The sequence below is a fragment of the Talpa occidentalis genome, unplaced genomic scaffold (assembly GCF_014898055.3).
Source record: "Talpa occidentalis isolate TD23 unplaced genomic scaffold, MPIMG_talOcc4v2.1, whole genome shotgun sequence".
In the NCBI taxonomy this organism is placed as follows: Eukaryota; Metazoa; Chordata; class Mammalia; order Eulipotyphla; family Talpidae; genus Talpa; species Talpa occidentalis.
In genome coordinates, this window is record NW_026555331.1 from 25,203,575 (window position 1) to 25,218,485 (window position 14,911).

Below are 14,911 nucleotides of genomic sequence, written 5' to 3' on the forward strand. Positions count from 1 at the left end.
AGGAAGATTATGAATAAGACACACTTCAGTGGCAAGTGACTCTTCTTTAAAGAAGTTAAGGTCCCATTTCTTGAATACCGCAAGGGATCAGGGTTTTTTTTTTTTTTTTTTGGTTGTTTGTGTTTTTTGGGTTGTTTCTCCTGAAGGAGAAACAAAGTGAAGAAAGAACACTGTGAGGATAAGCAGAAGCTACTGGAAACACTTTCACTCCCAAAACTGAGGGCGCGTTTTAATTTCAGCCGCCCCAACAGATCTTCCCGTGAAACGCAGCCAAGACCCAGAAAGTGGCAGAGGTGTGGCGTCCTTTGAGCTGCGGCTCAAGTTTAAACTCCGCTTGTCAGAAGCAGCAGTCCAGGCTGGGAACCCGCGGGCGAAGCTCTGGGAGAAGCCAACAGTCAGCCAGATCCTCCAGCTGGAAGGCGGGTTGAGGTTGAAACCGACCCGGGAGTGCCCAAGAGGACGCCTTGGGGGGCGAAGTCAGCCGGGCTCTGCGGGCCCGCGGGGCCGGGGGCCACCCCTCACCCCAGCTCCTGGACAGCTCAGCTATTAACCCCCGGAAAGGCCGGGGGGATTCGCCAGGGGTTGAGCCCGGGGAGGCTGTCAGCGCTCTTTAGGACCTCAGGGAAACCCGAGCGTTTCTGGCTCTAGGACCCAGGAACTCCAGGGCAGCCTGGATTGAGATACCTTGGACCACAGCACCACCTACTTATAGAAGCATCCCGAGCCTCAACCCAGCTCCATCTCCATCGGAAAGTGCGCTAGCCACATCCCTCCGGTCTCTCGGGAGCCTTCTGTCTCTTACAGCCTGGAGAGGGAGAAATCTTAGCTGTGAAGTGACTGTGGAGAGAGCCCGGGAAACCGCACAATTGGATAGGGACCCAGAGAGCGGGCGCGGGCGTGCCCCTCGCTTGAGGATCGCGCTCGCAGGCGGGGACTCAGCATCCCAGAGGCTGCGGACGCGCCCGCTCTGCCGCGCTCCCGCTGGGCGCTGCTGGCCCGAGGACCTCCGCGCACCCCGACCCTTCGCCGGAAGCCGGGAGCTGCCAGGCGCCCCGGGCGGGTTTCGGCAAACTTTTCCCCAGCCCACGTGCTGGAGAGGCGGCTCGTCCCCTCCTCCCGGGATGGAGCGCCGCGCCTAGGCACCCCGAGCCGCGCACGGTAGGCGACCCGCGCCGGGCCTCTGCGCTCAGGTCCCCCACTGCAGGACCCCAAGGGCTAAAGGGCGCCTCTTTAACCCTGCGCGCTCAGTGCCTGGGGAGCGCCTTCCATTCCGTGGAGCTTCTGTCGGCGCAACGCCCTTTCCCCGGGGTCGGAGTCTGTAGCTTGCAGAGGTTGCTAATTCACTGATTGCAATCACCTTCCTCTCCCAGTCGCCGGCAGCTGCGCGCTCAGGGTTAGGCTGCGCCCTACTCGTGCCAGGCAGAGGGTTCCCTTCCCCCCTCCCTCCCCTTCTTAAATTGGGACGCACGGAGGGGCAGCTGCCATTCCGGCGCTTTTTCCACCCTGCACCCACCCGGTTTCTCGCCGTTGTCTCTCAGGTTCAAGTGCGAGAGATGCTGATCGCGCGGCACTGACAAGTGAGGTCCCCGGGCGAGTGGCTCCTCCACTCGGCGTCTGCCCCGGCTGCGCGGTCCGCGCCGCCCGCTCGGATGAGCCCTCCAGTTCCCCGACTTTGAGAGGCGTCTTTCCCAGCCCAACCGCCCAGATGCAGTTTCGCCTCTTCTCCTTTGCGCTCATCATCCTGAACTGCATGGATTACAGCCACTGCCAAGGCAACCGGTGGAAACGCAGTAAGCGAGGTGGGTCCCAATCTACTGGAGGGGCGTGGGGGGTCACGGGTGGGGCGCGCGGGGCGCGCGCGGCACCACTTTTGCCCCGGCGCCCGGGGCTCAGATGGGCTGGACCGTGCCCTGCACCCCAGTTCTTGCGCTCTACGAATCTCACTTTCCGCGCCCCAGAGCCCTGCAGAGCACCGTCTTTTCTGTCGTCAAAAAGCGCGGCCAACCCGAGCGAGGCGCGCAGTGTGGGGAGCGCGCCCCGCGCCTGGCGTCCGATGGGCGCTCGGGGTTAAAGCCTGCGGTCTCTGCAGTCATTAGCTGCCTCATTTTCACTCCTGAACTGTTTTTTTCTGTTTTGCCGTCGCTTTTCTTATCTGGCATCCATTTTTCTTGTTCTCCTGTCTCTTTGTTTTTTTTATAGTTCTTAATCCTCTCTCCTGCAGCTCATCTGTCTCCCCACCCGCGTGCGCCCCGAATTCTTAGTACATGGCCTAGCAGAGAGAGAGAGAGAGAGAGAGAGAGAGAGAGAGAGAGAGAGAGAGAGAATATGAAAGAGAATGGGAGAGGTTGGGGGGTTAGGGGTGAGAGAGGGGTGGGGGTATGAGAGACAGGACGAGATGGGAAGGGGTGCCAAGGAAGGGTGGAAGACCTGCCTTTCCAGGAAAAGGACAACGTTGATGTCTTTCAGAAACTCAAGACTAGGTAGGTATGATTTACCTAACTTTCTGAATCAAGCAGCAATTTGTGGACAGGTTTTCTGGGGGCGTCCTTCCTTTCATAATGATGTTTTGGGGACAGCTTGACTTGACCCTCTCCATTTCCTTCCCTCCGAAGCAGCTATTTGTGAGAGATTTCTGCTCTCAATGAAATTCACTTGTGGCTTTTTAACCACTCCCTCCTTCTCCATCATTTGTGTGCGCTGTGGGGAAGGGGAGTGGAAGCCTCCAGAAAGGTTTCAGCGAGCTGGCTTTCCTGCAGATTTAGGGCGTGAATTTCTGTCCCTGAGTTCTGCTGTGGCTGCAGCTAATCCAAATGCATTTAAGGGGAAGGGCTGCTAAGCAAAATTAAGTCTTCTGGGAGGTTTAAACACGAATGTGAGCTCCCTCTCTCCTCCCTCTCTCTCCCTCCCACCCCCCCCCCCCCCCCTTCTGCCCCTTCTCCCGCTCTCCCTACCTCCCTACCCCTTGTATTACCAGGCCTGGAAGGTGCACAGCAGCAACTTAGAGCTCTTTCTTTTCCCCCAGCAAATTGGGATTTTTTTTTTTTTTTTTTTGTCATTAGAATTTGTCTTGAGGTTAAAAGATCTTGATTTTTCTGGGATGTAAACTTCTCAGTCAATCTGTAATATGGTTTGTTCATAACTCGGTTTTTATGAATCTCTGGTCCTACATCCAGATTTTGGAGAGAGATGGTTATGCCCTAATTTCCATAGGGCTTTTAGGTCATCATTAAGCTATTCTCAACCACTCATAGGACTGGAACTGGTGTCCTGAGCTCAGAGCTGAGGTAACTGGTGGTGTGAGACTTCTATAGCTTCTGCTCTCCAATGGACCCACCAGTTTATAAGAAGGATACTCCTTTGTCTCTCATTTTTGAAATTTGGAAATGCTTAATTTCAAAAATTATTCTGCATAAAAATACCCCCAGAGGGTATGAATGTTAGACATTAGCATCAATCTTGGAAAAGCCTCTGCCATCTCTCTCTCTTCCTCCTTTTTACTGGCTCCTTTCCTCCACCCCAGTGTTCTCTTTCCAGGTATTATTTGGTAAAACTGGCCGTTTTTCATGACACCCTGGTCAAAGTGTTGGGAGAGACTTCTCCCCTTTACAAGCAGAGGTTGCGCTCTCCTTGGTTGGAAAAACAAAACTGCTTAAAATTTGCTAAGTATAGACTTACTGCAATCCTCTGCCAAGTTCTTGTTTGTTTATCAGATGGCTTACTAATGCAAGTGATGTCTTTCTAATCCATACTGCCTGCCCCATTGTGGTTGATTGGGGGCAGAATCAAGCATATTCCTTCAGTAGAATGTCAGTGGAGGTGCCATTTGGTGGAGAATGACATCACACGCCCCCACAGCCAGAGGTGATACTGACGCCTTTCTCTGCGGTGCCATCTCTAAATTTGTGCCTGTCTTCTTAGGTACCTGAGTTAAAACCTACTTGTTTCAAAACCTCTCTAGGGACATCTCTTACAGCAGTTATCCCAGACCTCCTCAAGTCTTAGCATTTAGAAGCTCAATTCAAATGTGTAAGATAGTAACTTTTGCCAAAGCAACCCTACCATTGAATAAAATTCAAATGCTTTTAAGTACATGTAAATTGATAAGGTCGTAAAAAAAATTTTATCAAAGTGTATTATGTATGTTTTTCTTTCTTAACAGATGTCCCTTCCCAAATCCCAAGTTTCTGGCCAGCGTAACTGCAGTCCTTAAAAGTGACCACACTATCTGTACCAACAAAGGGTGTACTGTGTTTTTAATTAAAAGTGGAACTGCTTAAAGGGCTGGCTAGACAGTGTAGGGTGATAGTAGCTTTCTGCTTTGCAAGGAAGCTTAAGGATTGCATTGTGAGTGTATTGAAATGAATAGAGATCTAACTCAGGTTGTGTGAATTGTCCCTCTTCACAAATTTAAGCTGGTTTTAATTGATCTCATGTCCACTGATTGATCCTACACCAATTGTTGCACATACCAAACAATTGGCTTTCCCAACGGAGATTGATTTAAATTAGTTCCTTGGTGAATGCCTGACTGCTAGCCAAATCATGTCAGCAGAAACAGTTGACAAGACAGAGCCTATTGTGGTACCAACATTTCCCCTTTTCACTTTCTTTTGCATAGTGGCAGTTAATCACTTTTCTTCCTAGAAAGTAATATTTAGTTCCTTAAAAAAAAGTGTTGTGGCTAAGATCAGTTATTTCCTTCACTTTGTGCTATGATGTAGGCAGCAGTGACACCAGGATTGGTTAGGCTAATGCCTGGGATCTGATTCTTTTTCTTTTTTTCATATTCCATCTGCAAATAATCAAACCTTCACCGTGGAGTGTTCTCAGAACTCCTTTGGCATTATGTTTAGTCTGTTCTATGATCTCAGATGCTCTATAATATCATTTTCTTAATGAAATAAAATTCTTGGCAGAGATCAGATAATTTAGTCAGTTAAAATCAATTGCATCCCAGTCTGGAATAGAGAGCAAATATATCATTTAACTCTATGTTTTATTTCAAAATATAGGCAGAGGATCGAGAGACTACAATGTCAACCTTCCCTCCTCTGGATAATATTGTGTGTGGGAGACTATCACAAACAACAGCACTAGTCACCTACTACTCTTTCTTCACCTTTATTTGGGAAAAAAGCATACAAATGAATCTGACCGTTACAAATAGGACCTGGCAACAATATATTTTTTAAATTAATTAGTTAGGCACAAGCAATGCTGAGAATTGATATCTTATGGTAGACATATGCCAACATTTTGAAAAGCTGATTGACAACTCATGTTTTGTCTACATGCTAAGAGCCAGTCATAATTCATTGGCCCACCCTGTCCCCTTTCAAAAGCATAGTCATTATTAGCTACTGTTAACCCCTGTGGCCTGTATCTGGCTTGGGACTTTTTTAATTTATTTGTATGGTGAACTGGGGTATTTGAATTTTTTCTGGGGGGGGGAGATGACTATAAACCACATTTCAAATGGAATTACTTACTGAAAGGTGGTTAAACAAATCATAACTTTATTATGGTCTTCCAGGATTTTTTGAAAATGCTATGTAGTGACTTAATTTTATATCTCCTTCATTCTGCTTAAATGACTTTTCACATTTTACACAGGGATTTATGAAAGCTGCTTGATAACACTCTTTCAAAGCAGCCAGCTCCCTAATATATAATTGGTGTTTCTGGTGGTCTGTTGGTAGGGGGCGTGGATGAGTGTTTCCTGCTCTAGCCTCTTCCAGACTGAAGCCCCAGCTTCTCCTTACTCCATAACATCTTATTTCATAAGATTAGATTTGGCTTCTTCCATGAAACTGAAGTGTTTATCGAAAATAGTGTGGTGTGCTTCTGGCAAGTGAGGTTGGTACAAAACAAACATTTTCTCTTAAATCTTAAATCTTAAACTAATTTGTTTATATTTTTTCAAATTTAATGAACAGATTTGGAGATACTTGGCTTTATAGATACTTTTAATGATAGCTCATTTCTCAGGGTATTTTTTTTTAAATACAAAGTGGCACATGGAACATTTTTAACTACAAGTAAATGAAAAAACTTCAAACTACATTTTGCATGCTTTTATGTTCCAGAGTGTTTCAGGAAAAAAAAAAAAAGCTTATGATTAACTTTGCAACATAAACATGTTCCTTCTTTTGTGCGCTTTTGTTAATGGGCTGCTTTTTCTACCAGCATTTGAATTTTTCTAGCTAGTATCTTACCAGTATGCAGGGGTTAGAAAGTTGCATTCCCCAACCCACATCTTATTATGCTACTGAAATTTGGAAGTGATTCAAAATAGGTGATGTTCCCCCAGGCCTCCATTTAATTCTGTTTTTTTTTTTTTTTATCTGCTTATAAATCCAGCTTGGGTAGAATCCAATATTTGCAGAAATCACAAGTTGGAAATGACATTTCTAATTCCTTAATGCAAAACCACCTCTTGATTTATTCAGAGACTAACTGCCCAGTTTATGGATTTTTCAGGCCACTTTTTACTTCTTCCCTTGCAATGACTATGTTTTAAAACACCTCCCCTCCCTGCGCTCTCCTCCCCTCATTGGCCCTGTTAACCCTTCCAAGTTCAGAAAATAGATGAGGGACAAATCAGTTAATACAATTGATAACTCCTCTGCTAAAATGAGGTGGTATACTCTGGAATGAAAATAAAAATTTAAATTTCCCATTTCTTCCAAAGTCATGATGGTTAATATTTTTTTCCCAATCAAGAACTGAACATTAGTAAATAGTGTTGCAAGTCCATGTTGGTAAATTTTCATGTTTAGCTGGGATGAATAAGAAAGGTGCCAATGAATGTTGACTGTATATATAATTGTATACAATTAGGAAGGTATAGATACACATAAATATATAAGTATGTAGGTGTGTGTGTATGTACATATGCATACATATATATATATATATATGGGTGTGTGGCTGTGGGCTGAGAGGGGGTAGGGATGGTATGACCCTGGAGGATCAGATTTTCATAAATAAAAAGATTTTCCTTCTGTTTCCCTATTCTTCTTTCTCTGGCAGGATGACAAGACAGGACAGGGGAAGGGTGGAGGGGGAGAGGGAGTGATAAGGATGATGTTTTTGTTCTTTAGAAAGCCCACTTTCTACCTCTTTTTCTCTCCTCCTGGACCCCATTTTGTACCAGTCAACCTGTTTTCAAGCATGCTGCTGTCTCCCTAATTTTAAAATTCTTCATTTCTTTCCCCCTTACATGAGTTTCCAAACATTCCTTTTTCTTCTATCTTCCTGTTCTCTTATTTAATAATCCTGTTTCCTTCACTCTTCAATATGTTACTATTCTCTGCCCCTCTTTTACTGAAGGGGTCTCATGGGGTGGTCATCCATATACAATACTCTTCTTATAACCACCCTTGTTATGTCCTCCCTTGTTCCTCTGGGGCTACCTTATCATGCCTTTCCAAGGAAAGTTGCTTCCTTTAGCTGGTGACAACATTCTCTGGTTTTACCTCCATCTTCTGATCATTTGGTCCCCTTATTCACAGTAGTTTAGACTAGTATTTTTTTTTAATTCTTTTCAAACTTTTTAATTTTCTTACATCATTGTTCTCCCCTCACTATAGTCCCCATAGTTGTCCCACCACCATAACACCTGTCAACCACACCGCTTTGTGCTCTTCCCTCTTACCGTCCCCTCTTTTGACTGTTCTCACTTCTCCTGCCTTGCTGTTTGTCTCAAATCTATAGTCACCTTGCAAATTTTGTCTTTTTCTATTTTCCCCCCTTGGGGGAATTTTACCCATGCCCAATCTTCAACTATGACATCCACAGAATCCTCTAACTCTAGCCTCAACTTTTTTTTTTTTTTTTAACTTCCAATTGTATTACCCCTGGATTTCTGAAGTACTGCCATGTGAATCAGTCTTCCGGGCACCCTCACAGGCCATCCATAGCTCATTTCACTGCTCTCATACTTCCTCATCTGGGTCCTCTGTCTTCCTCATTTGTATTCATGGTGTTTTTAGAGGTCAAGGCTTGTAGTCTATATTCTTTAGCACTCTTTGCCTCTTTTATCAGTTTATTCAGTCTTAGTGAGTCTACTTCAGAAACATCTCTATCCAGCCATCTTTTCCATCCCCAGAGGTATTTCCTAGCTCCGCCCTCATGGACACTGCATTTCCCAGCATGCACTTCTTGGCATCCCCCATCCTTTGCAATGCTGCCACATTGAATTTTTCTCAACCGCAGATCTGATCATGTTACTTCTCTGCTAATAAACCTCAAGCCTCCCGGGCCTCTATATTGACTGCAGAATAAACACCAGGTTCTTTCACGTCACATCTGAGTTCCCTGCCATCTGACCGCAGCTTCTTTCCAAACTTCCACCACCCTGAAAGCACGGTGCACTTAAGCTACACCAGATCACTTCATTGCCAAGAACACCATGTGTTGAGCCTGTGGCAGTGCCCAGCTAAAGTACCACTGCCTCTATGAAGCCTTCCTGGAATTTTCCACCTTTCCCCCGAAAGCCAATAGTAACTGTTCCCACAGTTTTCTTGGCTTTTTGTACTGAATTGAAATAACCCAATTTCCCCCTTTATGATAGTTATTTTGTCATATGTCTTTTTACCATATTATAAGCTCCTCTAGAGCTTTGGCACATTAGCCTTTATATATCCAAAATCAGGTTATAGAGGACATCTGTCTTCCATAAGTTGTGGGTTAACAAAAAGTCATTGGCTGTGAGATTTTGCTTGTCCTTAAAATGTGGTGATTTCAGGAGAAATGATTCAAGTTTGAGTGGACAATTAGATAACAGGTGTAATCCTGTTGTTTACTATTCTTTACAATTTAAAGACATTGAGGAGAAGCATACTCTGACCATTCTCATTCCGAAGTCTTTTCTGTTAAGAATTTCACAGAATATGCTAGTAACTGGTAATGGTTTGTATACCCACCTACCTGTTTATTATTTGAAAGATAGAGTATTCTGAGTGGCAGGTGATTTGAAGACAGGATGGGGAAACCCTGAAGGTGGAGGGTGATAACTTGTATTAAAAACACTTGTTCTGGAGACAGGCCATAAGACATTTTCATCACAAACTCTTGACCCATATGAATAATCATTTAGGGGAAAATAAAGTGTTATCTTCTTAAAGGGCATTTTATTAATCACAAAGATAAGCTAGTGCAAGAAAACATTTGATCTGTGGTATTACATTTGTGACTTTAGTATAATAAATAGGTATGAAGACATACTTAGAAGAGGCACAGGTGTATGTATATATTTTTGAACGAGTCTTCTATAGGTATTACCAGACTACATAGGTTTTTGTTTTGTTTTGTGCCAGAAGAGCGTTGACATTTCACTGCTTTTTGAAGGAGGTGATATTGGTTTGATTTATAAGGAAGGTGAACTGCTTGTTGAAATGTGTGATTTTAAAAACTAGCAGTTAAGTGGAAGAGAGAACAAGAAGCTAACCTTCCTGAATTCCCTGGCTTTTCCTGTACACAGTATACATTCAATATAAACATAATATTTCTTTTAAAAAAGAATGACATCACCTTTGAGCCCATGCAAAAGTCTTTGAACCAGACATTTATTTATCCTTCTAATTTCCTATAGTTCATAATTATGCTAATATGGTAACTGGTATTCAACAACAAGTAAGTGATAAGTCATAAGTAGAGACTGAGGGATTGGAGTAATTGTGGTATAAGACCATAACTGATCTGGTAAAAACAAATTGTACACTTCTGTTTCCAAGATTTTTGATCATTATTCTTGTGTATGAATTATAGGAAACTTTTTTTATTTCTGAAATTCCAGAAAGCAGAACAAGTGTGTGTGTGGTGTGCACACATGTATGTATCAACATTTAATAGGTGTGTATATATGTACTTTATGTGTGCACAAACACAAATATCATAATCCTGCCATATTATCAGAATAACCAGTTAATGTTAGAGAAAATTATTAAATATTGTTTATTTTTTTTCTACTTAACATGTAGAAAAACTAATCATTGGTCAGTTTACCCCTTATCCTATTGCTTGAGAAAAACTTAAAATTTACTTAAAACCTTTGAATTTTTATCACCTGTTGAAGGATATGAAGAACACTTATAAAACAGAGTTTAACTTACTGCCATATTTCTTTTGAGCAAGGTGTCTCAAGGGATGAAAGGGATGCAGGGGTGGGTGAGTCTCTTGAAATCATGAGTAAAATCTTTTCGGTTTCTTTGGGGCTATACAGATAGAATCTGGAGCTTTCGCTGAAATCTGAATGTGGCCCATGGCTCATCTCTTTCCTTCAACAGGTTAAAAGTATTAAGGAAATAGGAGTTAGACCTTTTAAATAAACATGATACAAGAAGGCTGATATTTTCTATAGACATCTGTTTTCTAAAAGTTTATCTTCCTTGTGTGGGTTTTCTGCCATGTATATACTTCACAACTACGCGGACACTTTGGCAGCACTATCTCAAGAGGCATTTACTTGGTCAATAATCCTTTAGTCAAAGACAATAGTTGTTAAATTCTCTCCATTCCCCTGAAAGGCTTATAAAAGTACAAAATAAATACAGAGGATACAGGTTCTGTTAAATTTTCTCATAAGGTCTAATTTTTATCTTGGGAACAAAAACAGTCAGTAGGGAACTTTAGAAATCGCTGTGTCAATTTTTCAGCTGGTGATTTGCAGAGCTGGATTTGATATGTCTTGTTTGTATCAAACTGCCTGTGCAGAGCACAGACCTGACAGCCAGGCCGTGCACACTTTTCCTCCTGCCAAATGGGCTTCTGCAAAATGTGCCGGGTCGGCACGTTTGAGCATTTTTCTACTGGGATGACTTTGGTCTCACCTATTGCTGCATACAGCTTGCCAACCAGTCACTGGGCAATTAAAACGCGTTCACCAATAGAGGGCGCACTTTGCATTCTTTTCCTTGTGCTTTGTTCTCTGAACTGTTGGATTTGTGCTTACGTAGCTTTGCTCCCTTGGTTCAGGTGGTAAACCTGCTTTGCGCTCCCCAGTATGGTTGATGCTGTGATCATCTGATATCCTCACAAAGAGGGAAAAAGAATAAAGAGAACTTTCAGTCTTACGGGAGTGTTTCTGGTTTTGTTACTTAGTCTCCTAACCTCAGTTTTGTTTTTATTTTAAAAATTTTTAAGATTGATTTACTTATGCATACAAGAACTGGGATACAGGCCAGAGGTATGGGAGGGGGATTAGGGACAGAGACAGAGTGGGGAATAGAACAGGCAGACTGACTGAAATACACTGCTGAAGGAGCAGCGGGCGAGACAGGAGAGGTCTGCTACTCCAGGTGGGTTTTCTCCCTGGCCCGGGATCGAACTCGTGATGCAGTGGCTGTGGTTAGCTTCATATGCTGTGTCTTAACCCCTTGCACCACTAGGGAGGCCCCTAACCTCCTCAGTTTTAATGTCTTCCAGAGAGATATAAAAACTAGAGATTGTGTCAATGTGGAGGTGGATTCTAGCTCTTATAGCCACTTTGTAAAAACATTAATTTTTTTAAAAGGAATATTTTCCATAAAGTGCATGCCTAAAAATTTAAGCAAGTGGCAAAATTTGGAGTTGCCCTGGTGACTCCAAATGAATACTTACAAATTGCTTGTCAAAATCTTTAATCTTTATGAAGAGTCATTTCTTCCAATGAATCTCACCTTTCAGCCCTTTGAGAAAGGTGAAAATTATCTGATCTTATTTTGAAAATCTAAAATTTAGTTACGAAAAGGTTTTCTATCCCTTCCCCCCATGCATTAAAGTCTGACATAGAATTCAAAAATTCTTGGGCCCCTCCTTGTGGTTCACTTTACATGCTGTGTTCTAATGTGTCTTGTAGTTGAAAGCTGGCTTTTAGCATTGAGGAATTTGTCCTATATCATTATTAACCTTGTATTTAATTGATTATGCTGTCTTTTCTTTCTTTCTTTTTTTTCCCTCCAAGATCAGGTTTTAGTTTAGCTGATTTGTAGTGAATATTCCTATGACCAGGTGACATAATCCTGTGCCCATCACCCGGAGAAAAATAGCCTTTGAGGTAACTGTTGAATTTGTTGCTCTCAACTCTTCCACTGCAGAGCAGAAATGGTCTTAGAGAACTGGGCACTGAATGAGAACCCCCTGGCAGCCCATTACATGGAGAATTGCACCTGTCTGTGGCTCCCTGGTTGCCACGCCTAAGTTGAAATTCAGGCTGTGCTAATCTACTTGTCATATCCTCTGGGTAGTTCCTGTGGGTGGAAGAACACTTTGTTCACACAAATGCTAATTTTGACACTTGCTTCTTAGTAATGATTCAGAGGCTCACTTTCTCTCAAAGTGTGTAAGAGTGAGGTTTATATGGGAATTTTGAGGGTCTCTTGAGTATTAGTTCTGGACTTTTCTGAGTAGATATGAGAAAGTGGCAAAGAACAGCTGTAAGGCTGGATGACTAGAATGAGCAAATTAGCTTGAAATTTTCTGTTTACCCAAGGGTTGGGAAATCCATCTCATGTTTTGAGAGAAATAAAACTTGTCCTATCTGTAGCCTCTTGTGTGGTACAGGATTCCTGGTAACTGTCCTTCCATCAGCTTCATGGTGTAGAGAAACTTGTTAGGGTCAGGAGACTAAATAATTTAGAAAACCAAATGTTGCTTGATAGTGGACAGCAGTGGCTCCCAGATGTGTGATTAGTGGGCTGAGGTTAGTTTGTTGTGGATTTAGGGAAGCCTTTCCCACCACTCCTGGTGGCCAGTAAGTCAAGCAATGGCTAATGTGACTTTTGACTGAAAACTCCAATTTTGAAAGATCTCTTTGTTCCCTTCTTTAAATAATACCCTTAAAATTGATCTAAGGCTTTGAAATTTCTCTTTGAAAATTGATTATCCAAAATTATGAATTTGAGGCAATTTAATTGTTACCTTATGCAGAAGTAAAAATAATTAGTTCTTTGTAGCTGTTAGGGGTGTTCTCAAGATGATTTTGATTTGAAAGTGACTGAAGTGAATAATAACTGTTTCAAAGTCTTTGGAAAACTTTCAGTAGTCACCTTATTGTTGAACTCCAAGAGAAAGGTTTGAAGAAATGAGAGCGGCTCGATCTAGAGAGGGGAAGGAGAATAGTCCCTTCTAAGACTGAGGTCTGTTATGTGGAAAAAGAATATGATTTATTTTATCCTTTGCAATTAAGGTGAGATGAAGGAAGTTATAGGGTGGAATAGTGCAGCTTTTATTTAGGAAACTAGCTATTAATGGAAGAGACCCTTTTTAAATGCCTTGAATTTTTGGAATTGCCTTTTTCCAACAGCGGAGGGTATATTACTTAAGAGTGTTGTAAAGGCCAGTGGCTGTATTGTGTGTAGAAAGATGTCTAAGAACAGTTCACACTGCAAGGAGCACATCTGTAATGCATCTGACATCTAATAGGTATTTAAGTAGAAATTCTTGCTGACAACTATTCAGCCTTAAATTGTAAATCTCTTGCCTTCCTAAATAGAGGTCACTCAACAAAATTGCTTCTTTAGCATCTGTACCATATGCCTCCAAATCATCATTCTAAACTTCAGTAATAAATAATACTATAGAGATTGAAGTTTGATTTGAATTATTATTTTTTTTTTTTTTTAATTTTTTTTTTTTTTTTATAGAGGCATGTTTTATTTATTTATTATTTGTTTGTTTGTTTTGTTTATACATGCACTGGGTACAGTCAGAAGCGCGGGAGGGTGAGAGAATTCACCAGAGCCAGAGCGGGGAGCAGAGCAGGCAGAAGGACTGAAGTACACTGCTGAGGGGAGCAGCGGGCGGCAGGAGAGGTCTGCGCGCCATGTGGGACCCTCCTCCGGTGGCCGGGGAGCAGCTGGGGATTGAACCGGCGCTGCAGAGGCTGCGGGCAGCTTCGCAACCCAGCGCTCAACCGCTGCGCCACCGGGGAGGCCCTGAATTATTTTTTTTAAATAGTAATTGCATCTCTTTTTTTTTTTAAAGATTTATTTATTTATTATTTATGCAAGCACTGGGTACAGTCAGAAGTGCGGGAGGGCGAGAGAATTCACCAGAGCCAGAGTGGGGAGCAGAGCAGGCAGAAGGACCAAAGTACACTGCTGAAGGGAGCAGCAGGCGGCAGGAGAGGTCTGCGCGCCATGTGGGACCCTCCTTCCGTGGCCGGGAGCAGCCGGGGATGGAACCAGTGCTGCAGAGGCTGTGGGCAGCTTTGCAACCCAGCGCTCAACTGCTGCGCCACCAGGGAGGCCCTGATTTGAATTTTTAATGAATAAGACCCTTCTTCATTCTTACAGAACCATAATGTCAATTTTTAGAATGTTTCTAAGTTCTAAGTTTTAGAATGTTTCTAATGTCCTAAGTTCTGAGATTTCAATACTACTATAACCAACATGGGTTATACCATACCAATATTTTGTTTTCTTTAATGGGATTACTAGACTTGGAGACAAGCAAGTGTTTGACAAAATTTGGTTAATTATATGTAGAGAAAATTCAGGTATATCTGTATTATCATATCAATTGCATTTGAGAGAATGATGAGTAATGGATTGATTGATGTGCACTTTGGGGGAAACTTTGGGGTCTGGTAAAGGACCCTCTAAAGCCTTGCTTGGAACATATTTTTTTAAGGATTTGGCTGAAGGCAAATGGCAAGCCAACCACACTTTTCCATGATACAGAGTTGAACAGGTCATTTCAAATGCTTGTTGATGGCTTACAAAGATCTTAGTGGATCTTTGTAATCTGGGAATAACAGGATGAGTTTGTAAATGAAATCTTAATGGGTGAAGTGTAGTTTTAGCTCTTAAGAAAAAGAATGAACTATCAAATACTAGGGTAATAGAGACAAAGGGTTTTCGTTGATATTTAGATGCATATGGAGGAGATAATGAGACATCATTTCAAAAAAGAAATTGGCTGCATTAAG

General features: G+C 42.6%; 1 protein-coding gene across 3 annotated transcripts in view; it reads left to right on the forward strand.

Annotated features, from left to right (window-relative positions):
- The first annotated feature begins 1,149 nt into the window (after positions 1-1,149).
- Positions 1,150-14,911, forward strand: part of RSPO2 (R-spondin 2) — a 127,963-nt gene continuing 114,201 nt past the window's right edge. For 2 of the 3 annotated variants that reach the window (XM_054692029.1, XM_054692030.1), the window contains exon 1: positions 1,570-1,799. In XM_054692029.1, the coding sequence (XP_054548004.1) occupies positions 1,706-1,799 (94 nt within the window). In that variant the 5' untranslated portion in view covers positions 1,570-1,705. Of the gene's footprint in view, positions 1,159-1,538; positions 1,800-14,911 lie in introns of those variants that run through there. The other variant, XM_037502748.2, reaches the window with a different exon arrangement.